The sequence below is a fragment of the Homalodisca vitripennis genome, chromosome 4 (genome assembly GCF_021130785.1).
Source record: "Homalodisca vitripennis isolate AUS2020 chromosome 4, UT_GWSS_2.1, whole genome shotgun sequence".
Lineage (NCBI taxonomy): Eukaryota > Metazoa > Arthropoda > Insecta > Hemiptera > Cicadellidae > Homalodisca > Homalodisca vitripennis.
Window position 1 is genome coordinate 83,252,181 of NC_060210.1, and position 17,971 is coordinate 83,270,151.

At 31.8% G+C, this 17,971-nt stretch overlaps 2 protein-coding genes across 3 annotated transcripts in view; one reads left to right on the forward strand and one right to left on the reverse strand.

The window, feature by feature from the left end:
- Nucleotides 1-17,971, forward strand: part of LOC124359654 (muscle-specific protein 20-like) — a 48,502-nt gene that overhangs the window by 10,499 nt on the left and 20,032 nt on the right. The gene's annotated exons all lie outside the window — the stretch shown is intronic.
- On the reverse strand, nucleotides 6,703-17,829 carry LOC124359655 (myophilin). Its single transcript, XM_046812577.1, has 4 exons — nucleotides 17,698-17,829; nucleotides 9,463-9,662; nucleotides 8,728-8,848; nucleotides 6,703-7,839 (listed from the first exon to the last, which is right to left on the reverse strand). Exons 1-4 carry the CDS (start codon nucleotides 17,701-17,703, stop codon nucleotides 7,657-7,659), a joined length of 510 nt encoding a protein of 169 aa, XP_046668533.1. The 5' UTR covers nucleotides 17,704-17,829; the 3' UTR covers nucleotides 6,703-7,656.

Genomic DNA, 17,971 nt, shown 5'->3' on the forward strand with positions numbered 1-17,971 from the left:
ATGGATTTTTTAATAAATGTATAATTTGTAAAATTCTGAAATAAGTGGCGATTTATAAAGTCCTTAAAACAGAGGTCTGTTGATTCATAAAATGCGTTTTTCAGTAAACAATTTTGTCAAAGAATATTTTTACACATTTAGTTATTTGTTGTTTAGAACTTTTCAGTTTATATGAATTAAGTTAGTACCTAGTTAAACATTATCCATGTTTCATTTAACCCATTCGCTTAAATTTAACTAATAAGTGTTTCTGGAATTCTCTTAGAATTGTTAAATGTTAACGACAATGAATACAAAATAAGAAAGCGTAAACGTACTCTCTAGAAAAACTTTATCCGGATAAATTGTTAAAGACAATGAATGCAAAATAAGAAAGCGTAAACGTACTCTCTAGAAAAACTTTATCCGGATAAATTGTTAAAGACAATGAATGCAAAATAAGAAAGCGTAAACGTACTCTCTAGAAAAACTTTATCCGGATAACTTACGAGTAGCCTAATTATTGAACACTGCGAGTATTAGAGAGTAATGCTCGACAATACCGCAGAGCGTGTTACAGATTAGTTTATTTCTAACATGGCCGTCTGCCAAAGCATGCATTTTGGCTTTTCAACTTATTCGTTACTGGAAAACTAGTGAAAACACGACTTTGATGTCTAAAAATATTGCTAGATCATATTTTGTTGTAAAATACATTTTCTTAGTGACTAGAATTATTATATTTAGATACAAAGAAAGACACCACTAAAAAGATTTATTTCATCGATTTTGCGATCAAATAGCTTTTGAGTTTTGAATTTAGTCTAGTAAAATATGACAAGTAATGATATTTCATAGTTTTTTACAGCCGGTTTATTGTAATTTTTTACCCTCGAACTGGCAGTGATTTTTGATGGTAGGCCATTTTGAGTGTTTTGTACCTGTACTTAAAACATTCTGTAAAAAATACATTTTTACTATTAACATAATATGTATAAGAACATATAGGTTAACAGGTTTTCAGGTAAATTTGGAGATAATTATGGTATAAAAACATTATGCATAACCCATCAAAAAAATTACTACACCTGATTTTTTTTAATTGTTGAATTGCCCCTGGTAAAGTGTGGTATTATTATAAATATTATATAATCTGGGATAGCCAATTTATTAATCATTTGATCTATTTTCAGAAAATATATAATGGTATCCAGTTTTCTTGAAAAAATTATATATATATATATATATATATATATATATATATATATATATATATATATAAAACCACAAATAGTACACGAACGGCTAAATGTTTTACTATATTTACCTACGATTATTTTCTAAAGTTTTCAAAAATTATAATTCTTACACTAAATGTTTTCAAAATATACCAAAATGTATAGAACTGAATGCACTACAAAACATTAAATTTATTAATAGCCAATTTCTATTTTTTAAATATGGTGGGATGTATCCAAGTTTGTTGCTTTGGGTCAGATTATTTTCAAATAAAAGCTATATAATTTTTACTTTAAATATTTCCAAAATTTAGCATAGTAAAGCTCAAAACAAACCTACAGTATAAACAAACATAATAAACCATACCCATGATATCACTAATTTTTTAAATGGTTAAATGAAGACAATCTTTCTGGCAAGTCTTATGGCGTCACTGTGACATCACTTTTGCCAAAACCGAAAACAAATTTCACCATTGAAACCAGCAAATCTTTTTGTTTCAAATTGTATATAAATAGTGGTGGTAGTGTTGATTTATGTACTATATGAACTGTCAAAACACGTGCGTGTCAGATCGACGATATAATATCTACTGCCACTCATAAATCAACTCAGATTATAATATCTAATGCCAGTTCTATGGTTTATTTATTTCGTGGATTACTCTCAGAGATATTTTACAGTTGACAACTCTCAGCTGTTCTGCTGTTCCTTGGCACTCTTTTGTCATCAATTCTTAACTCTGCATAAAATGCAAAATCCTCGATCCTGTCCAATTCTGCGATAATCATAGTTCTATGGTAGGAGTAAACCTATTTAACTCGAGTAACAACGTGAAGGCGTATCTTAATTCGGCAAAATAATGTGTTGCACTACAACACCGATTGAAAAATATTGCTATTGGTAAATAATCAACATCAAACATAACATTGCAGGATAAAGCTTATGGGTTAAATTCCGTTATCTATACCGAAAACTTACTAAATTTACCATTTTACTTTGGATACTGGACTAGAATGTAAACTAAGAAAACTGTTGTTTGAACAAGACTGACAGTACTTCTTGTTTCTAAACTGTTATATTATCAAATAGTTCATAGCGAGCTGATAGTAAAAATGCTTCCTAAACTATTCCTTATATTATACTGATAATATCCCTATAGATAGTACTTCATATCAAGGTACTAGAGAGTCTCAATACAAATATTAAACTCAGCTAACTTCTTAGGAAAGTGTTGTAGAATCAGATAACGAAAACTAACCTGCTAATATTGTCGATATTGTTATTTGAAATTTTGTTTGTTACTTTCAAGAAACATTTCTAATTATTTACTTGTTATATTAGCATTATTCTTTGGTAAATTACAAAGCCAATAAAAAAATATCTGACTGAAATATCTAATCGCTCCATATCCTTAAATGGAAGTGGGAGTGTTTCGCCAGCAGCTGACCATACCGGGACAGCAGATAAACATTGTGACCAACTGTATAACTTGGCATTGACCGCAACTCTCGCTCACCTTCACATGGTACATCGTAGTGCCCAGTAGAGAAATACCGCTTTCATTAGTTGTTGGGCTTTCTTGTGTTATTTTATATGTTAAGCTCAACTATAGATGGCATTAAATTGAATGTGGAATATTCACTGTAACCCCTTTAAACTAAGACACTTTCTTAACTACATTAATTTCAAACAAAGTTTTGGAATCACGACGATCTTCTAGCTGAGTTGCTACCATTAGGTAATCCAATGACCTATTTTTGTGAACCAGTAATAAGATCTGCTATTATTTTAAATTCCTGCAGAATAATTGTTTTTCTTTACCAAGTATTTATTTTCTCTAGATTTTCTTTTCTTTTGAAACAGAGTAGGCCAGTTTCAATCATATAAATTTGTTTGTAATTCCAAACGTAATTTAATATTCTAGATAACTGTAAGACTTTCCATAAGTTTAGTAAACCTTAAATATAATTAGAAAATGTTCTACCATTAGGCCTATATACTTTGATTAACATTTTGAAGATAAGCAGGTTATTTTGTGAGAGTTTGGCATCAGTTAAGAAAATAACATTACAAAAACCTGCAATAATATCATATGAATATATGATATATCTCACTTTGTTATGTCTCTATTCGTGTTTTATATTTAATAATATATTATTTATATCATTTGATTACTTTGTATTTATGTTAAGCTAATCAAAGAAATATTACAAAATAAAATCTATATAATATAACTTTCCGTTTCAAAATTACAACAGTTACAAGTTTTCATAACTTATTATGACGAATTCAATTGGATCATTTTGTGTTTGGAATCAGTTTGGAAATAAAAAATTTACCGCCACTTTATTGGCTGAGTGTAACATTTAAAGAGTACTATTAGATCCAAGTGAATTTTTTAATGAATGGTTTTTACATCCTTATCACCTGTTTTGAGTTAAAACAGAATGTTCCTATCCACAAGTACATTTGTTTTCATATACACTTACCCTATATAAAACTCTTTTATTGTTTAACCAATTTCCACAAATAGGACATCGTTGGGCTTCTCATTACCTTTCGTAATAATATTTTCAAATATTTCGTTGTGTTACCAGTTTCTGAGATATTTCGTTTTGAAAACGTTAAATGCTTCCATTTGGGAACTGATATTATTTAATATTTATTTAACGGCTTCATATAAATGCCAAGTATTAAGTTATTCAAATTTGCCGTTTTTGAGATTTGGTATAAAAAAATTAAACATACTCTAAGCAAAGAGAGATCGAACATATGTTTATGTGAACGTTTTTATCTACTGTAATTTCCTGAGGTTCTGCCGACTTCCACAAGACACTATGTATAGGCTATTTCAATAAAACATGTGATGGGACTAATAATATGTATCTAATAAATTGTGGTACTAATGAATATTTGAAAACGTTGAATCTCTTTATAAGTAGTTACGTTCCCTTCTAGTGGGTCTGCCGATTCTGTAAAGCAAAAAATATGCTATCCGAATTTCCTGTTGTTGCCTCATAAGATGAAATATAATGGCAATGTGTCATTGAGAAAGAAATTCTTGACTTTGACTATAAAATCGAGTTCCTTGAAAGCGAGGGATGTAGCTTTAGGGATTAGAAAATACCGGAACAATTAGCTGGGACGTGCGCTAAGATGAAGACTGATAGTTTACATGGTTAGTTTATCCAATCTTTATTTTTTACTGAAAAAATTATAATATCTTATTTTCTCTCAACACTTAGACAAAGTAGCTCAAAGTACCTTCTTGATAGCAAAGGTATTTCATCTAAATTTTGTAATTCACATAATGCTTGTTTAAAAACATTTCCAATTGTATTTCTTCTTCTTGATAAGCTAATTCTTCCTGTAGGTGGCATATATTTTTTTCCAAATGATTATTTACTTATTTTTTTGTTTTAAAAGTGCAAGACACAGGAAGCAATTAATAATTAAAATGTTAAAAATTTAGTTTATTTAATGAAGAACATCATTTTTCCTGCATTGTTATTAACCATTGACGTTGTAAAACTATCCCACTTTTCTATACAGTTGGTTCACAATCAGCAACTGGAATTGTTGGTTTATGTGTCTATACAATAAATTACATGTGAAATAATTTTAGATGAATGAAGTTACAAAATGATAGTAGCCTAATCTGTACAGTTGATAGGCTACAATCTGAGGTTCCTTGTGGAGTTGACTATATTACTCGTATCTAAACATCGACTGTATAGTTCAATTTAAATATGTAGGATATTATTATATACTGTAAGAAACGTTCTAACGAGTGACTGGTATAAAATGAATGATGTCTCTTGTGAGGTTTGAACTCAAGACCCCTGATTTATGATACCACTGCCCTAATGAGACACTGAAGACACAAACCTTTACTGTGTATCAGCTGACAAAGCACTGGATTAACTTACCCCTTACCTCAACACAATTTTAATTATTGTATTGTAATAGTCACTTTATTCATACTAATTAGGAAGTAAGCATAGGATAAGTTTTAAACCCCCTTTTATTATGAATAGAAAAATATAAACAAATCTATATCGATATAAACTGCAAATATGCAATTTAATAAAAGTACGTAGGGTTTATTAAATTATTATTACGTATTTTTAAAAGTATGTATTTTAAAACCGTTTATAAGACCTTTGTATTAACTGCTAAAGCCTTACTGACCACTTGGTTAGTTAATAAAAGACTGTTTTAGGAAAAGGAAAATAAAAGACACAAAGACAACAACCATCTTATAATAACAAAAGATGGCAGGAGTATAAAAAAGCAGACAATTTCATCAGATTTCTGTTCCCCTACAAAAATATTAACAATAATACCATGATAAGCTAAAGAATACAAACAATATAAATTTATTTCTCTTAATGGTCATTTTGTTAATGGCTTTATTTTGCGATATTACACAAGTATTAATTGTTTGTAAGTCATTGTTTTTTCATAATACTGTAGGAGTTATATTTTTTATAGGTGAGCATAAGCACTGGTATATTTTTTAATGAAGGATGCATTGTGTGTTTGTTCTATAGTATTATTATAGCAAACATAAATTTGTGTTTTTGTGTATATATTTGTATTGTGCGTGTAAATGTTGGTGTTGTGTGTGAGTGTGAGTGATATTTGTTTAATGTTAGTATTTAGTTTTGTAAAATGTAATGTATGCATTTACATGTATGTAGTGTGAATGTCTTATGTTTAGATTTTCAGTGTATGGAAGTTTGTGTGTGTTAATTTAATTTATGATTATGAGTAGTGATATAAACTCATAATTGTGTATCAATTTGTAGTTGCATAAATGAATTAGTTATGTTTTATAATGTGTTGTTAAATATATAGATGTTTGTGTGTAGTGCTGAAAGAGTAAGTTTGTGTGTGTGTGTGTGTGTGTGTGTGTGTGTGTGTGTGTGTGTGTGTGTGTGTGTGTGTGTGTGTGTGTGTGTGTGTGTGTGTGTTATTGTCTGTGTGGAATATATTATGTTCAGATTTTCAGTGTATGGATGTTATTGTGTGTTAATTTATTTATGTTTACGTGTAGTGATATAAACTCATTATTGTGTATTAATGTGTAGTTATGTTATGTCATAAATGAAATATTTATGTTATATAATGTGTTGTTAAATAGATAGATGTTTGTGTGTAGTGTTGAAAGAGTAAGTTTGTATTTTTGTGTGTGTCCATATGTGTGAATGTATTATGTTTAGATTTTCAATGTATAGAAGTTTGTGTGTGTGTGTGTGTGTGTGTGTGTGTGTGTGTGTGTGTGTGTGTGTTTGTTTACGTGTGTACATATATATACTTTTCTTGTGTTTCATGTGTATGTGTTAGTTTTTTATGTTTGTGTACATTGGTGTAAAGTATAAAATGGATCATGTGTATATATGAATTTCGTACATGTAGTATTTATGTGAGCATATATATTTTGTGTGTGTGTGTGTGTTTTATTCTTACTTTTCTTTGTATTACAATATTATCAATACATAACAGAGTGTAGATATATATATACATATATATATATATATATATATATATATATATATATATATATATAAATTTAATAGCTAGCGATTCATTTGTACCTAAATTAATTAGTTTGATTAAACTTAAGTGTTTTATATTCATCATATTAAATTGTTTACAATACATACAAATTCTTGTTTTCCATAATAACACATCGGACGTTAGTGTACAAAAATAATATTTCATAGTAGAATTCTGTTGTTGTAGTTTCTAGTATAAATGTAACAGCAATTAAAACATTTTCTTACAAAAATCACTAGAAGTTAAAGTCATACTAATAACCGGTTGTATTTCATATACTGTAAGTGCAACACATAATTAGCTCAAATTAGTACGTAAAATATAAACTAAAAACAAACAAATTCATAATACTTACAAAAGTGCAGAGATAATAGAAATAAATTAATAATTATACATGACTAGACTCACACAAAATATTGCAGAAATATACAATAAACTAGAGCATTTAAAATAAAATAAATTTAACCATAGAAAAATATAAATTATAACACTAACGTACAGCTTTGTCAGAAAAAAGCAACAGTTATATGAATACAAATCCTAAGTTAGATATGTTTAAATGTTTTCCAAAAGTGAACACAATACTGTAAGGCACTACAAGGTTTACAATACTCATGAGGGACTAAACAGGAGATAAATACAGCCCAATATCTGAAAACATAGTAATTATTTCTCACTAAAAAAATTAAAAAAATAACTCTGGGAATAAGCCGTATAGTAATGCCATTTTGTAATGGTCATGTAAATATCTTACTCTAAATCCAAACTGGTCATGCCAGAAACGATAACTTTCGGTGGAAGGACCCAAGTCCAATACAAGAGAAGCATTGATACCAGAGGTGGTGGAAGACGATAAGGAAGGCGACCACATTTCTACATGTGCCTAGTATTGCCAAAACCACCGTGTCCTGACTGTGAAGCCCCCTTGTTGAAACCCATCTGCAGACCGAGGTGACCCTCAGAGGCCCTCAGTTGCTCATCGGTAAATTGACGTTCTTGCTTCTCCGCCATCTTGGGTCCAAGGCGTGGTCCCGTATACTCGGGATGGAGTTGCGTCTGAGACAGAAATACTCTCCTGTACTTTTCAATATATTACCCCAAATGTGAATAAGATATCTACCAGTCAGCTTTAAAAGTGTTTATATTTTTCATGTTTTAGCTTTTATAGACGTAGTAGATACATAAAATAAAGACAGATAGATAAAGACATTCTTTAGGCAAAATTAAACTATTTTAATTTTTTATATAGTATAGCTTTTATATCAAAGTTGTAAAAGTGTTAATTAATAATCTTTATTTGTTCTGACTACATCAGAAGTATATCTAGTAATTTTCAATTTACATTTTGCCAGATTAAAACTACATACATTATACACATTGTTATGAATTAGACTAAAGCAAAATTCTGTAAGGAGGCCAAGCTACAGATCTATTTTTTATGATAACATAACCATGTTCTTCTGTTCTGAAATAATTATAACTGTAATTACATATGGATTGCTTCATGTGTTAAAGTTTACAACAGTTCTACAAAGCTAGAACGTAGCCAGGAATAAATTGTGGGGGGATCAAGACGACTGATATTTCACAGTAGTGGATAGAAAGTAAGGAAAATTTAGTCAACCACTCATTCCCCATTTTGTTCCTTAAAAGGTTCTAGGCCCGTTTCAATGTTGAGCATAATCTTTCAGCAATACATGTCAGAAATACTGAATTATTTAAGTAGTAATAATTGTTTGCTAAAAGTCACTGAGAAATTTTGGGGGTTCCGCTGGCTGTCCTTGTTACAAAGTATGGTGCAAATTGCCCATAAAAGTAATAACAATTTAATTATCCTCATAGCCGTTAAAAAAATCTTCATTTGAAGATTTATCTTGGACTTCCTATCCATATTCACAGGTTGGTTAGGCTATCTGCTGTAAATTACGAACTAAGTTTACTTACAATTCTTCCAAGGGCGTATAAGCACAATGTTACTTGTGGAATATTTCTCCTCTCAAACAAATCAGCTGTTTGGAATATCTCCTCCTCCGGCACTCCGTACTTCTTTATTGCAGCTTGGAATCTAAATACCATCAATAATTAAATTAGAAGTTTTGTCAGTGTCCGAGACTTCATTTTCTACTCATAAACATAATCAGTAAAAATTTTTGAAAACAAAACCAATCAAGATTTCCAAGAAGTGTAGTAGTCACTGTGATAAATAATAGCAGATATATTTACTACATTAACTTACATCTATAATTTTACATTAATCATAAATTATAGGATATTACTATCTAGAAAATCTAGCTCTTTAGTACTTATGTTTGGTTGCGTCTTGTGAACAGAGTACTTCTGAACTATAGCCTACATTGTCATGATTTTGTAATTTTGGTTTTTTTTTACTTGATATTTGAATATTGTTTCGTGCTGGTAAGGTTTCCAGAAAAAAATTAATAAGATTTGATATTGAAAAACAAAATAGGATTCTCAGTTAAACAGAGTATGTACAATGTGCGTTAAGTGACAGTACAAAACTGCAACACCGTTTTTCAAATCCTGCATTATTGACATTGCAAGTCGACAAGAAATAATTTTTTGTTAGAAGATTGATTTCCTATTTCGTTGGTGACGTCCTTTTCTTGGTCACTAATAAATTTATTTGTTGTAAAGCAAATCTAACAGCTGTGTGATTACCTCTGTATGTTCTCCATCAGCTGGAAGTTGGTTCCTTTGGTCTGAATCTTCTTGACGGAGCCGGGCACTATCTTGTTGATCAGGTTACAAAGTACGACCCCATCCTTGAGAATATCCTCATATGGCTGACTGGGCAGCTTCTCCCCCGTCACTTCTTCTATCCATTGGAGCACTTCTGCCTCCTGTTCCTTGTTCCTGGCCTGCAATTATAATTTTGGCCAAACATTAAACTCTTTGTATGGTAAAGTCTGAAAAATATGGCGCGGTTGCAAGATTAAGTACTAAAATACCAAATTTAAATATCACGATGCTCATGGTTAGCATAACGGGGTTAGATTTAAGAGACGAGATAAATTAAGTAAATTAATCTAGATCTGACATTTTATAAGAATTGTGATTACAACTCTTCTAGAAAGTTATGCCAGCTTTAGTAGTTAAAATGTTTGCCAGATGTTAGCGCTGCACATCTGGTGTTGGTGCTGCAGATGTAGGTATTGCCACAACAAATGCATGTGTGAAATATATATGCAACTGTTATATGTATTTTGTTCTTCTCCAGTTTCTATCCAATATTATAGAGATGTATGAATCACCCATAAGTTATAGATTAAAACCATTAACTTTAATAACTGTAGGCCAGTGGCAATTTCATTGGCATAAAGCATAGTGGTTCCAAAGAACACAAAAAGTGAAATCATAAATTTCTGCAAGCCCCTTAAGATATTCAAAGTTTGATACAATTAATTAATATGGAATGCCTATAATCAAATAAACATTCAAACAATAAACCCGTTATGGTTCGTTTGAAATGCTTGCTATAAAATCGATCGTCAGATAGAATTGGTCACGTTATGATTCAGTTAGAAATCCTATAATCAAATATACATACTTCTAGACATTAGTAGCTGCTTTATGATTTAGTATAATTCCTATAATCATATCACCTATCAGATTTAGTAGTAGTCACATTGCTTTGCTTAAAATTCCTGTAATCAGTTTTAGCGCTAGACGTAATTAGTAATTTTATGATCCACTTAAAATTCCTGTAATCCAATCATCTTTCAGACTTAGTAGTAGTCACATTACGTTTTGTTTGAAATTCCTATACACAGATAACAGATATACACAATGAACAGATAAAACAAGTCACGTTATTATCTACTTTATTCCTTCAATCATCGTAAGTCATATCCAATGCACACACTATATATTTATTTACGGTATGAGAGTGTCTACTGTAATCAAAATGGAATAACACCCGTGCCAGTTAGCCTACTCTGCAAAACCTACTATTAACCCTGGCACACGTGGTGTAAAACTACCACCACAATTAGCCAAGTCTAAATTTAAATTTAAGTAAAATTATTTCAGTTTCATCAATTATATTTTGTGCCAAAACACGTGTGAAAGGTTAAGTTATGTGGGCTTAATATGCTACTATAATGACTGGCAGTGACGCTGTGAAGAACATGTAACACCCACGATAGTCACCCATGCAGAGCTGCCACCTGTCGGCTATTTTTGGCACTACATTATCCTTGCTCAACACGAGTCTTATTAATTATTTTCACGTAATGATTTGTAATTCCCCCCCCCCCCCCAATTTATATCAATAATAACTCCGGCTCTCCAAGAGGTAATAACGCCATTATGCCATCAACTTTCGGGAATAGACTAACAAAACACAACCAACAACCCCTACTTATTAAATTAGCTTACGAGAATAATCTTCAAACTCTTAAAAACAGACGTGGCATGCTTCCATCTCAATAATAGTACAGCTAATTATAAACTTAATACTCGGTTTACTAGTATTTATAAAGCTCCTACACTAAAAACATAAATTGTATTTACAGCACTACAGAGACCAATGTCTCTCTTTCAAAAGACATCACACTAGGACGCCAAAGTTCTTTGGATATCTCCGAAGAATATCTCCCTCCCGTCCAAGAATACTATGTACCCACATAACGAGTTTCACTCTCCTCGGGAGGATCTTCTGGCTAGCTTATACTCCCCAGTTGAACCTACACTGAGTAATAGCACTTTGGAAAATAACTCGTCTCATGACATAAGAATTAAAAGAATACAAAACGCCTATCCCAAAGATATCACCAAACAATTTTACGAGTACATTGTCAAAATGGCGCCCGATTTAAACACTTGACTTTCTTTCATTAACTGCTAAAAACGAAAGTAAATTTTTTTTTATTGGAAAAGCACGTAAAAAAATTGTTATCTTGTTTCAGTGAACATATGAGGAAGATGCACGGTTTTATTATGTATTTTATAGCCTGCTAGTAATCAAAATCATCTCAAAGAAATCGGAAGTTACATTATACGTTACATTTAGTGTTGTAGGATCCATCCTCGAAGTTTTAGAATTATATTTTTATTATTTTAATACATAAGAAAGGGTGTTTTTTTTTTTACTTTTGACCAGCATAAAACCCGAAAAATAATAAATCTATCCATTAAATACTGTAATATGATCTCATATATGATGCAACATAAGGAATGTAGCAAGTAGCTTACCCGTGGCCACCCATGTGTAAGATAATGCACGTGTTTCTAAATTGTCAGAATACACGATGTTAAGTTGATTACAAACAATGCTTTCAACAGTTTATTATTATTTTTATATAAATTTCAAATAACGCCTGGCAGAACCAAGAAAGCTCTGTGGAGGAAATAGACATATTGAATTGCTTATATAAATTTGTCTACGCCCTCATAATAAAGCCTATGACAAATGACAGACGTGACACTGAACACAACCTATTTCCGGACATATTGTCAACAAGACGAAGATTTATTTTATGTCTTTTTGCCGCTGCGTCGCGTCAGACAGCTCCCTCTTCATTACTTGGTTATTTTCGATGCCTCTGCTTTGACAGCTGAAATAAGTAACTCTTGCTGTAACCCTCTTAATCTGGGGGCTGCTGGCTTGTTTTAGATCGACATAAAAATAAATAGCATTCTATAATAAAGTCCGTAGTAACCCTTTAAATAGTTTTCTATAATAAATTCCGTAGTACATTTTTTAACGTATCTTTCCTTTGTGGCACTTTTCTGTCACAGATTTGATGTACTAACGTCAGCACAACTTTAGAATTTGGTTGTAATATTTTATTTTCACACCTTGTTTAACTCTTTTTTCGTAAACGTTGCAGTATGAAATTCTTTTGTTGACGGATCTGTAGATTCTTGTCTAAAAACTAGTTACATTACTCCATATGTTTCAAAGAGGTGGCCAACCAAAAAATACGTAAGTTGCCAGATATAGTAGGCCTACTGTTGTTTTCCAGCCATAGTTTTTGTGAGTATTTCCTAATTATTGTGATTTTGGTTTAAGTGTCACTCACTGTCTTTTTATATAAAATATGGTTTATATGAGAAACGCTTGTTACTCATGTACAAGTTACGGGTTTTTACAGTACTCGTATTTTGGATTGTCTCTGTGTATCCATTGTTTATAACACATATGTACCTCTGCTACACAAAGCGTCAGTGGTAAATATTATGTAGCTAAATATAAAATTGCAAGCTCTTGGCAGTCATGTTATAGGTCAATTTCATCTATATAACGTTTGGTTTAGTTTATAAACTTGTAATTTTGACCCATTTGTGGGTTCTATGTTGTTTTGCTGTAATTCTCTGATACATAGGTGTATTAATACAAAATCATATTGAAATCTTTCTGCGATAAAAATACTCTACTCATTACACAATTAAGTTAAATAACTAAACTACTCGCATTCTTTATCAAACTGCCTAGTATTTAATTTATTTAGCCTATAAAGATTAACACAGATTCTGACAGCGAGGAGTAGTTAGTGCCTCTCACTTCCAGCTATCTCCAGTTATTTCTCTCTGACCTCGCTCGCTGTTTAGTGAAGATAAATATTATGAGCATTGAGAAGGTAAACCACACCATTTTAAGTTTCCAATAGAGAAGACAGAAAACACATCTGTAGCCTCCTCTAGTTGGCGAAACCAATAACGTAGCCTGTCAGAAAACATGCCAAAATGTTTTTGAGACTAAGGAAGCAAACCCTATCATCATCAAAAAGTTCTCTAGAATATTAGGTTGTTCAAACCATAAATAATGGCTTGTTCATTTTACGTCAGTTGTGGGATAAGGACCCATTTAGGTTCTGGAGAGATGTTTTTGAACGAACGGTTCTGGAGCGATAACCGATATGGACGCTCGCTATAAATATATTAATGTTTGGCCGTCAGCCTGACAGCTGCGTGTTGCGTGAGTGATCAGCTGATCCGACAATAGTCTGGCTACACGAGTAAAACACCCGCCTGCCAAATCGTTCTCGGCCAATGTTGAGGTTATGTCACTGAACAACCTCAGTTGTTACTATCTCGCCCTCGATTCCGGATAGTGCTTGGAATGTGCCCAAAGCTTTGTTATCGACGTCCTCTAAAACCTAATTGCAGTGTAAATAGCGTAGAGTAACATTTATCGTTACTCTGTGGTAATTGGTTCGGAGGTTCAGCCAGATTTGGGGTGGGTAAGGCACCATTGTTTGCTGCAGCACACGTTTATTAATTGCCTTCTCAGCTGTTCGTGGCATACAAATGTCAAAGTGGCGTGCTTTGTATAAATATTAAGCTTTTGTACACCTGTCACTTTGTAGGCAATGTATTATTAATAGAATCAATTTTAAATTAGTAAATGTACCATATACATTTATTTGGGATGTACTTTGTATGTTTTTAAAAACTAGCAAATTATTATCGTTTATATTTGTCCTTTATGCCTAAGAGTTTCAGTACGGACAAATAAAAAAAAATTATATTTTGAGTAAATAAAAATCATAAATTAATTTGTACTAAACAAGGAATATAATAGAATATGAACTATCAAATAAGGGAGTTGTAACACATGTTGCTATACTATGTTTGAAAAATAATTATCAATACTGAGTGCATATTCAATAAAAGGATATGTTATGACGAGACATTACTTTGTGTTTTCTCTGTATCTTTCATTACGTTGAAATAATGGTAAAGTTAATCTAAAAAAACACGTATACAGGATAAGAACGCTTACTTAGACAATGAGTTGCTCTAAGCAAACAAGACAAAGCGGTTTGATTGGATTTTTGAAAGGTCAAACCTCTACAGAGCCGGCTCCAAACATCGTAGACTGTGTACTTATCTGGCTGCGGGGTGACGTCAGAGATCGGATATAGCCGGAAGCAGCTGTTTGTTGTTAAATGTCGGCGAGCGCGGGTGGATCCAGCTGTGATTAAAGGCTAAAGCAGCCATGCCTATTGGTTTAAACGAATTAATTATTGATTGGTGTACTGTTAGATTGCAAAAGGATTTTTTATTTTTGACCACCGACCACTGAATATGTTTGAACGCTGAAATCAATTTGTATAACTATTTCCTTGACCCTCTCCAAAAATATTCTTCTAAGAACAAATTTAGAAAAACTTTTTACGATATACTTTATTTAACTTATATACATTAAATTGAATTTTTTACCTATCTACTACGCATCTTCTACGCCATGCTGGAAGTTGTCATGTCAAAAATGACTCTCGTGAAGGATTTAAATTCATCGACATCCTATAATGTATCCGATAAAAATTATTTATATTTTCCAAAATCTTGTCAACGTTTTTTATTCTATTTCTTGATCAGTGTCCAAAACGAATTAAAATAGCGGTTTTATATTTCAAAGTTTTTCCAAACGAAAAGTACGAATCCTGTGATTGTAAGTCTTTTTTATCTTTTTTACCAGACTTGGTAGTAAGAAAATCATGTTTTGAATCCTTGGGATAGTATTTCCAAACCTTACTAAAACTGTTTGTAAAAAATACAGATGGCATCGAAAAATAATTTATATCTGATCGTATCACAGATTTAGAGTTCCAAATTAAATACGATAAATTGAGAGGGTTTTCATTGAATTCTTATACAAAAAGCCTATGGAATCCACAGCAGTTCCTTTAATATTAAAATATATAAAGTTTACTTTATACTATACACTTTACAAGGAACTATTTGCATTTCAATATCATTTATAACTGACAACATCCTGACAACAACATCGTTGGCAATGATAATGTTCTAAACGTTTATGTTTAAGTTGCTCGCTCCATGGAGTCTTGACGTCATCTTTTACATATGAAAGAATATATTTCTCCATTGCTATATTAAACTCTTTATAATAAAACTGTCTTTCACTATAGTAGGATCAGTAATAAACCAGGATTCTTTCATTTACGCCTCAATAACAACATGTTAGCAAGTCATCTGTTCCGAACATTCGCTAAGACTATCTCAACACTATTCAGTTAATTGTTTTAAATCGATCTCAAATGATCTTTGTAAATGAACCTCTAACCACTCTAATAGGCACCATGAATGTGAATAATTTGTTTATTAAAAAATTGTCTAATCTCATCTTCAACTTTGGTAACCTTTCTGGTAGACACCCACAGCCTTACCTCTAATACGGTGACGGTCAGTACATATATGCGGAGCAATTCACTCCAATATTATCGCAACACGTATCGCTAACTTTTTATGTTGTTGTTATGTTTTATATATATATATATATATATATATATATATATATATATATATATATATATAAGTATTGATTTAAACTAACTGTCTAAATATTATAATATTTCTTATATATTTTTAGAAAAAAAATAAAGTAGACAGAGAGAACAAATAAGCAAGGTTTGAAAAAAAACAATATATAATGTATTAATGTATACACTGTGGGAACACATCTATGTACTGTTATTGTGTCAAGTTAAAATACATATTTTTATTGTATTGTTTTTTTGCTGCAAACCTTGCTTATTTGTTCTCTCTGTCTATCCCTTTCGGGGTCGCGTCATTTCGCAAGGAGGTGTTTTCAATGCCAAGACCATTTCATATGCTGAATAAGCACCCCCTGGGTATGACGTCAGAGCAATGGGGGTGGGGAGCTCATTTCGAGAATAATAGGAATCTCCTTCACTATATCAGTCCTTACTTATTCATGTCCACAGCGATAAAGTATGCCACCATCTCTTGGGTGAGGCTATTTACATTGCTGAAAACTTTATAAAGTCGAAATAGTCTGAGCAATAAATGAAAAGGAACAGAAAGGAACCAACTACATATATTATAACGTTTCAACATATTTAATATTCGCAATTAAATATATTAGAGAAATAGAAAAATTATCAAAATGTCCTCGAACGCATTATCGCAAAATTTGTGCTTCGTACAGTTGTTAAATAAATGAGATGTAGCAATATTCTCAGTTTGGCATAGTTTCCCTTTACAAATAAACTACCGTCTTCATTCTTTTTATTTGCAGTTTTTCACGTTCCAAAGCATATTCTGTTTTCCCTATCTATTCTACTATTCATACAGAGAACTCAATTGTTTTCGTATTGAATGTGCACCTACATTAAATAATTATAGTTACCACATTCATAACTATCTCAACATATATGTGTATTGTATGGACTAAAAACATACTTAATTATAGAATACAATCTCCTTTTTTGGTTTTGTTCGTGTTTTCCAACAGTCATAGACGACTAATGCTTTTAATCAGAGACAGAACTATTCTTTTCAGTAGTATTTGGCTCTTGAAAACAGACAGGTATAAGCGATTTTTTTATAAATGGAGTTTTCCCCTTTCCTCCCCAATATTTTGAAACAGTCACCATTTAATACCACTAAATACTCCTAACCTCCGACCTACTCCATCTCCTTCGCAACCTGATCCTCCAAAGAAACACATGGCAGGGTTCACCATAAAATTAAACAATGAATTAAATATACGCCATATAACAAACGAATGGAATACATCGGTGATAAATTAAATCACATATCAGAAATAAAAGTTTGAAATTTAAAAGTAAAATATACATAATTAGACCACAAATCTGTATTTTTTTTAAATTAATTTTGATTATGAAAATGTCGAAATAAAATTAAATAATCTAAAATTTTTAAGCATACAATTTTTAATCGTGTAGTGTTTAAATATAAATAAAACAAAATATAATCATAGACTGTCAAATGCAATGACAGAACACCCACATTTGCTTGGAAATATTTTAAAGTATAAAATGAACTCCAGAATTACTTAAGTAAAGAATTCTCGAGTAGACAACGTCTAATGCCTAACAATTTAGAATGAGCGTAACCGTGTTGAACTCCACCCAGTTAGAGTGTACTGTACGATGAACTTACAGGCATATCTCAGGAGTAGCACTCAGGTCGCGGTGCTGGGAGAGACTGGTGCAGCTGTGGCCCTCACCCCTCACCCCTCACCTAACCGCCTGCCACACCCACTCCTCATCTGCCCGGTGCACTCAGTAGCTGTCCGTCTGTCTATACGTCCCTGCCATCTTCATTACCGCACAGTTTCGTCACTCTTATTTTAGACCCCTTATAACCGGAGTTCGTTGTCCGTCAAACTCTGCTTGATGCTCAACAGACAGCCAACCATGAGTTTGTAAACGGG

What these genes read in the sequence shown, in the direction of transcription:
- LOC124359655 (XM_046812577.1), bottom strand. An exon ending in CTGATGGAGAACATACAGAG is followed by an intron (nt 8,849 to 9,462) that starts GTAATCACACAG and finishes GATGGTATTTAG; the next exon opens with ATTCCAAGCTGCAATAAAGA. An exon ending in TATACGCCCTTGGAAGAATT is followed by an intron (nt 7,840 to 8,727) that starts GTAAGTAAACTT and finishes TTTCTGTCTCAG; the next exon opens with ACGCAACTCCATCCCGAGTA.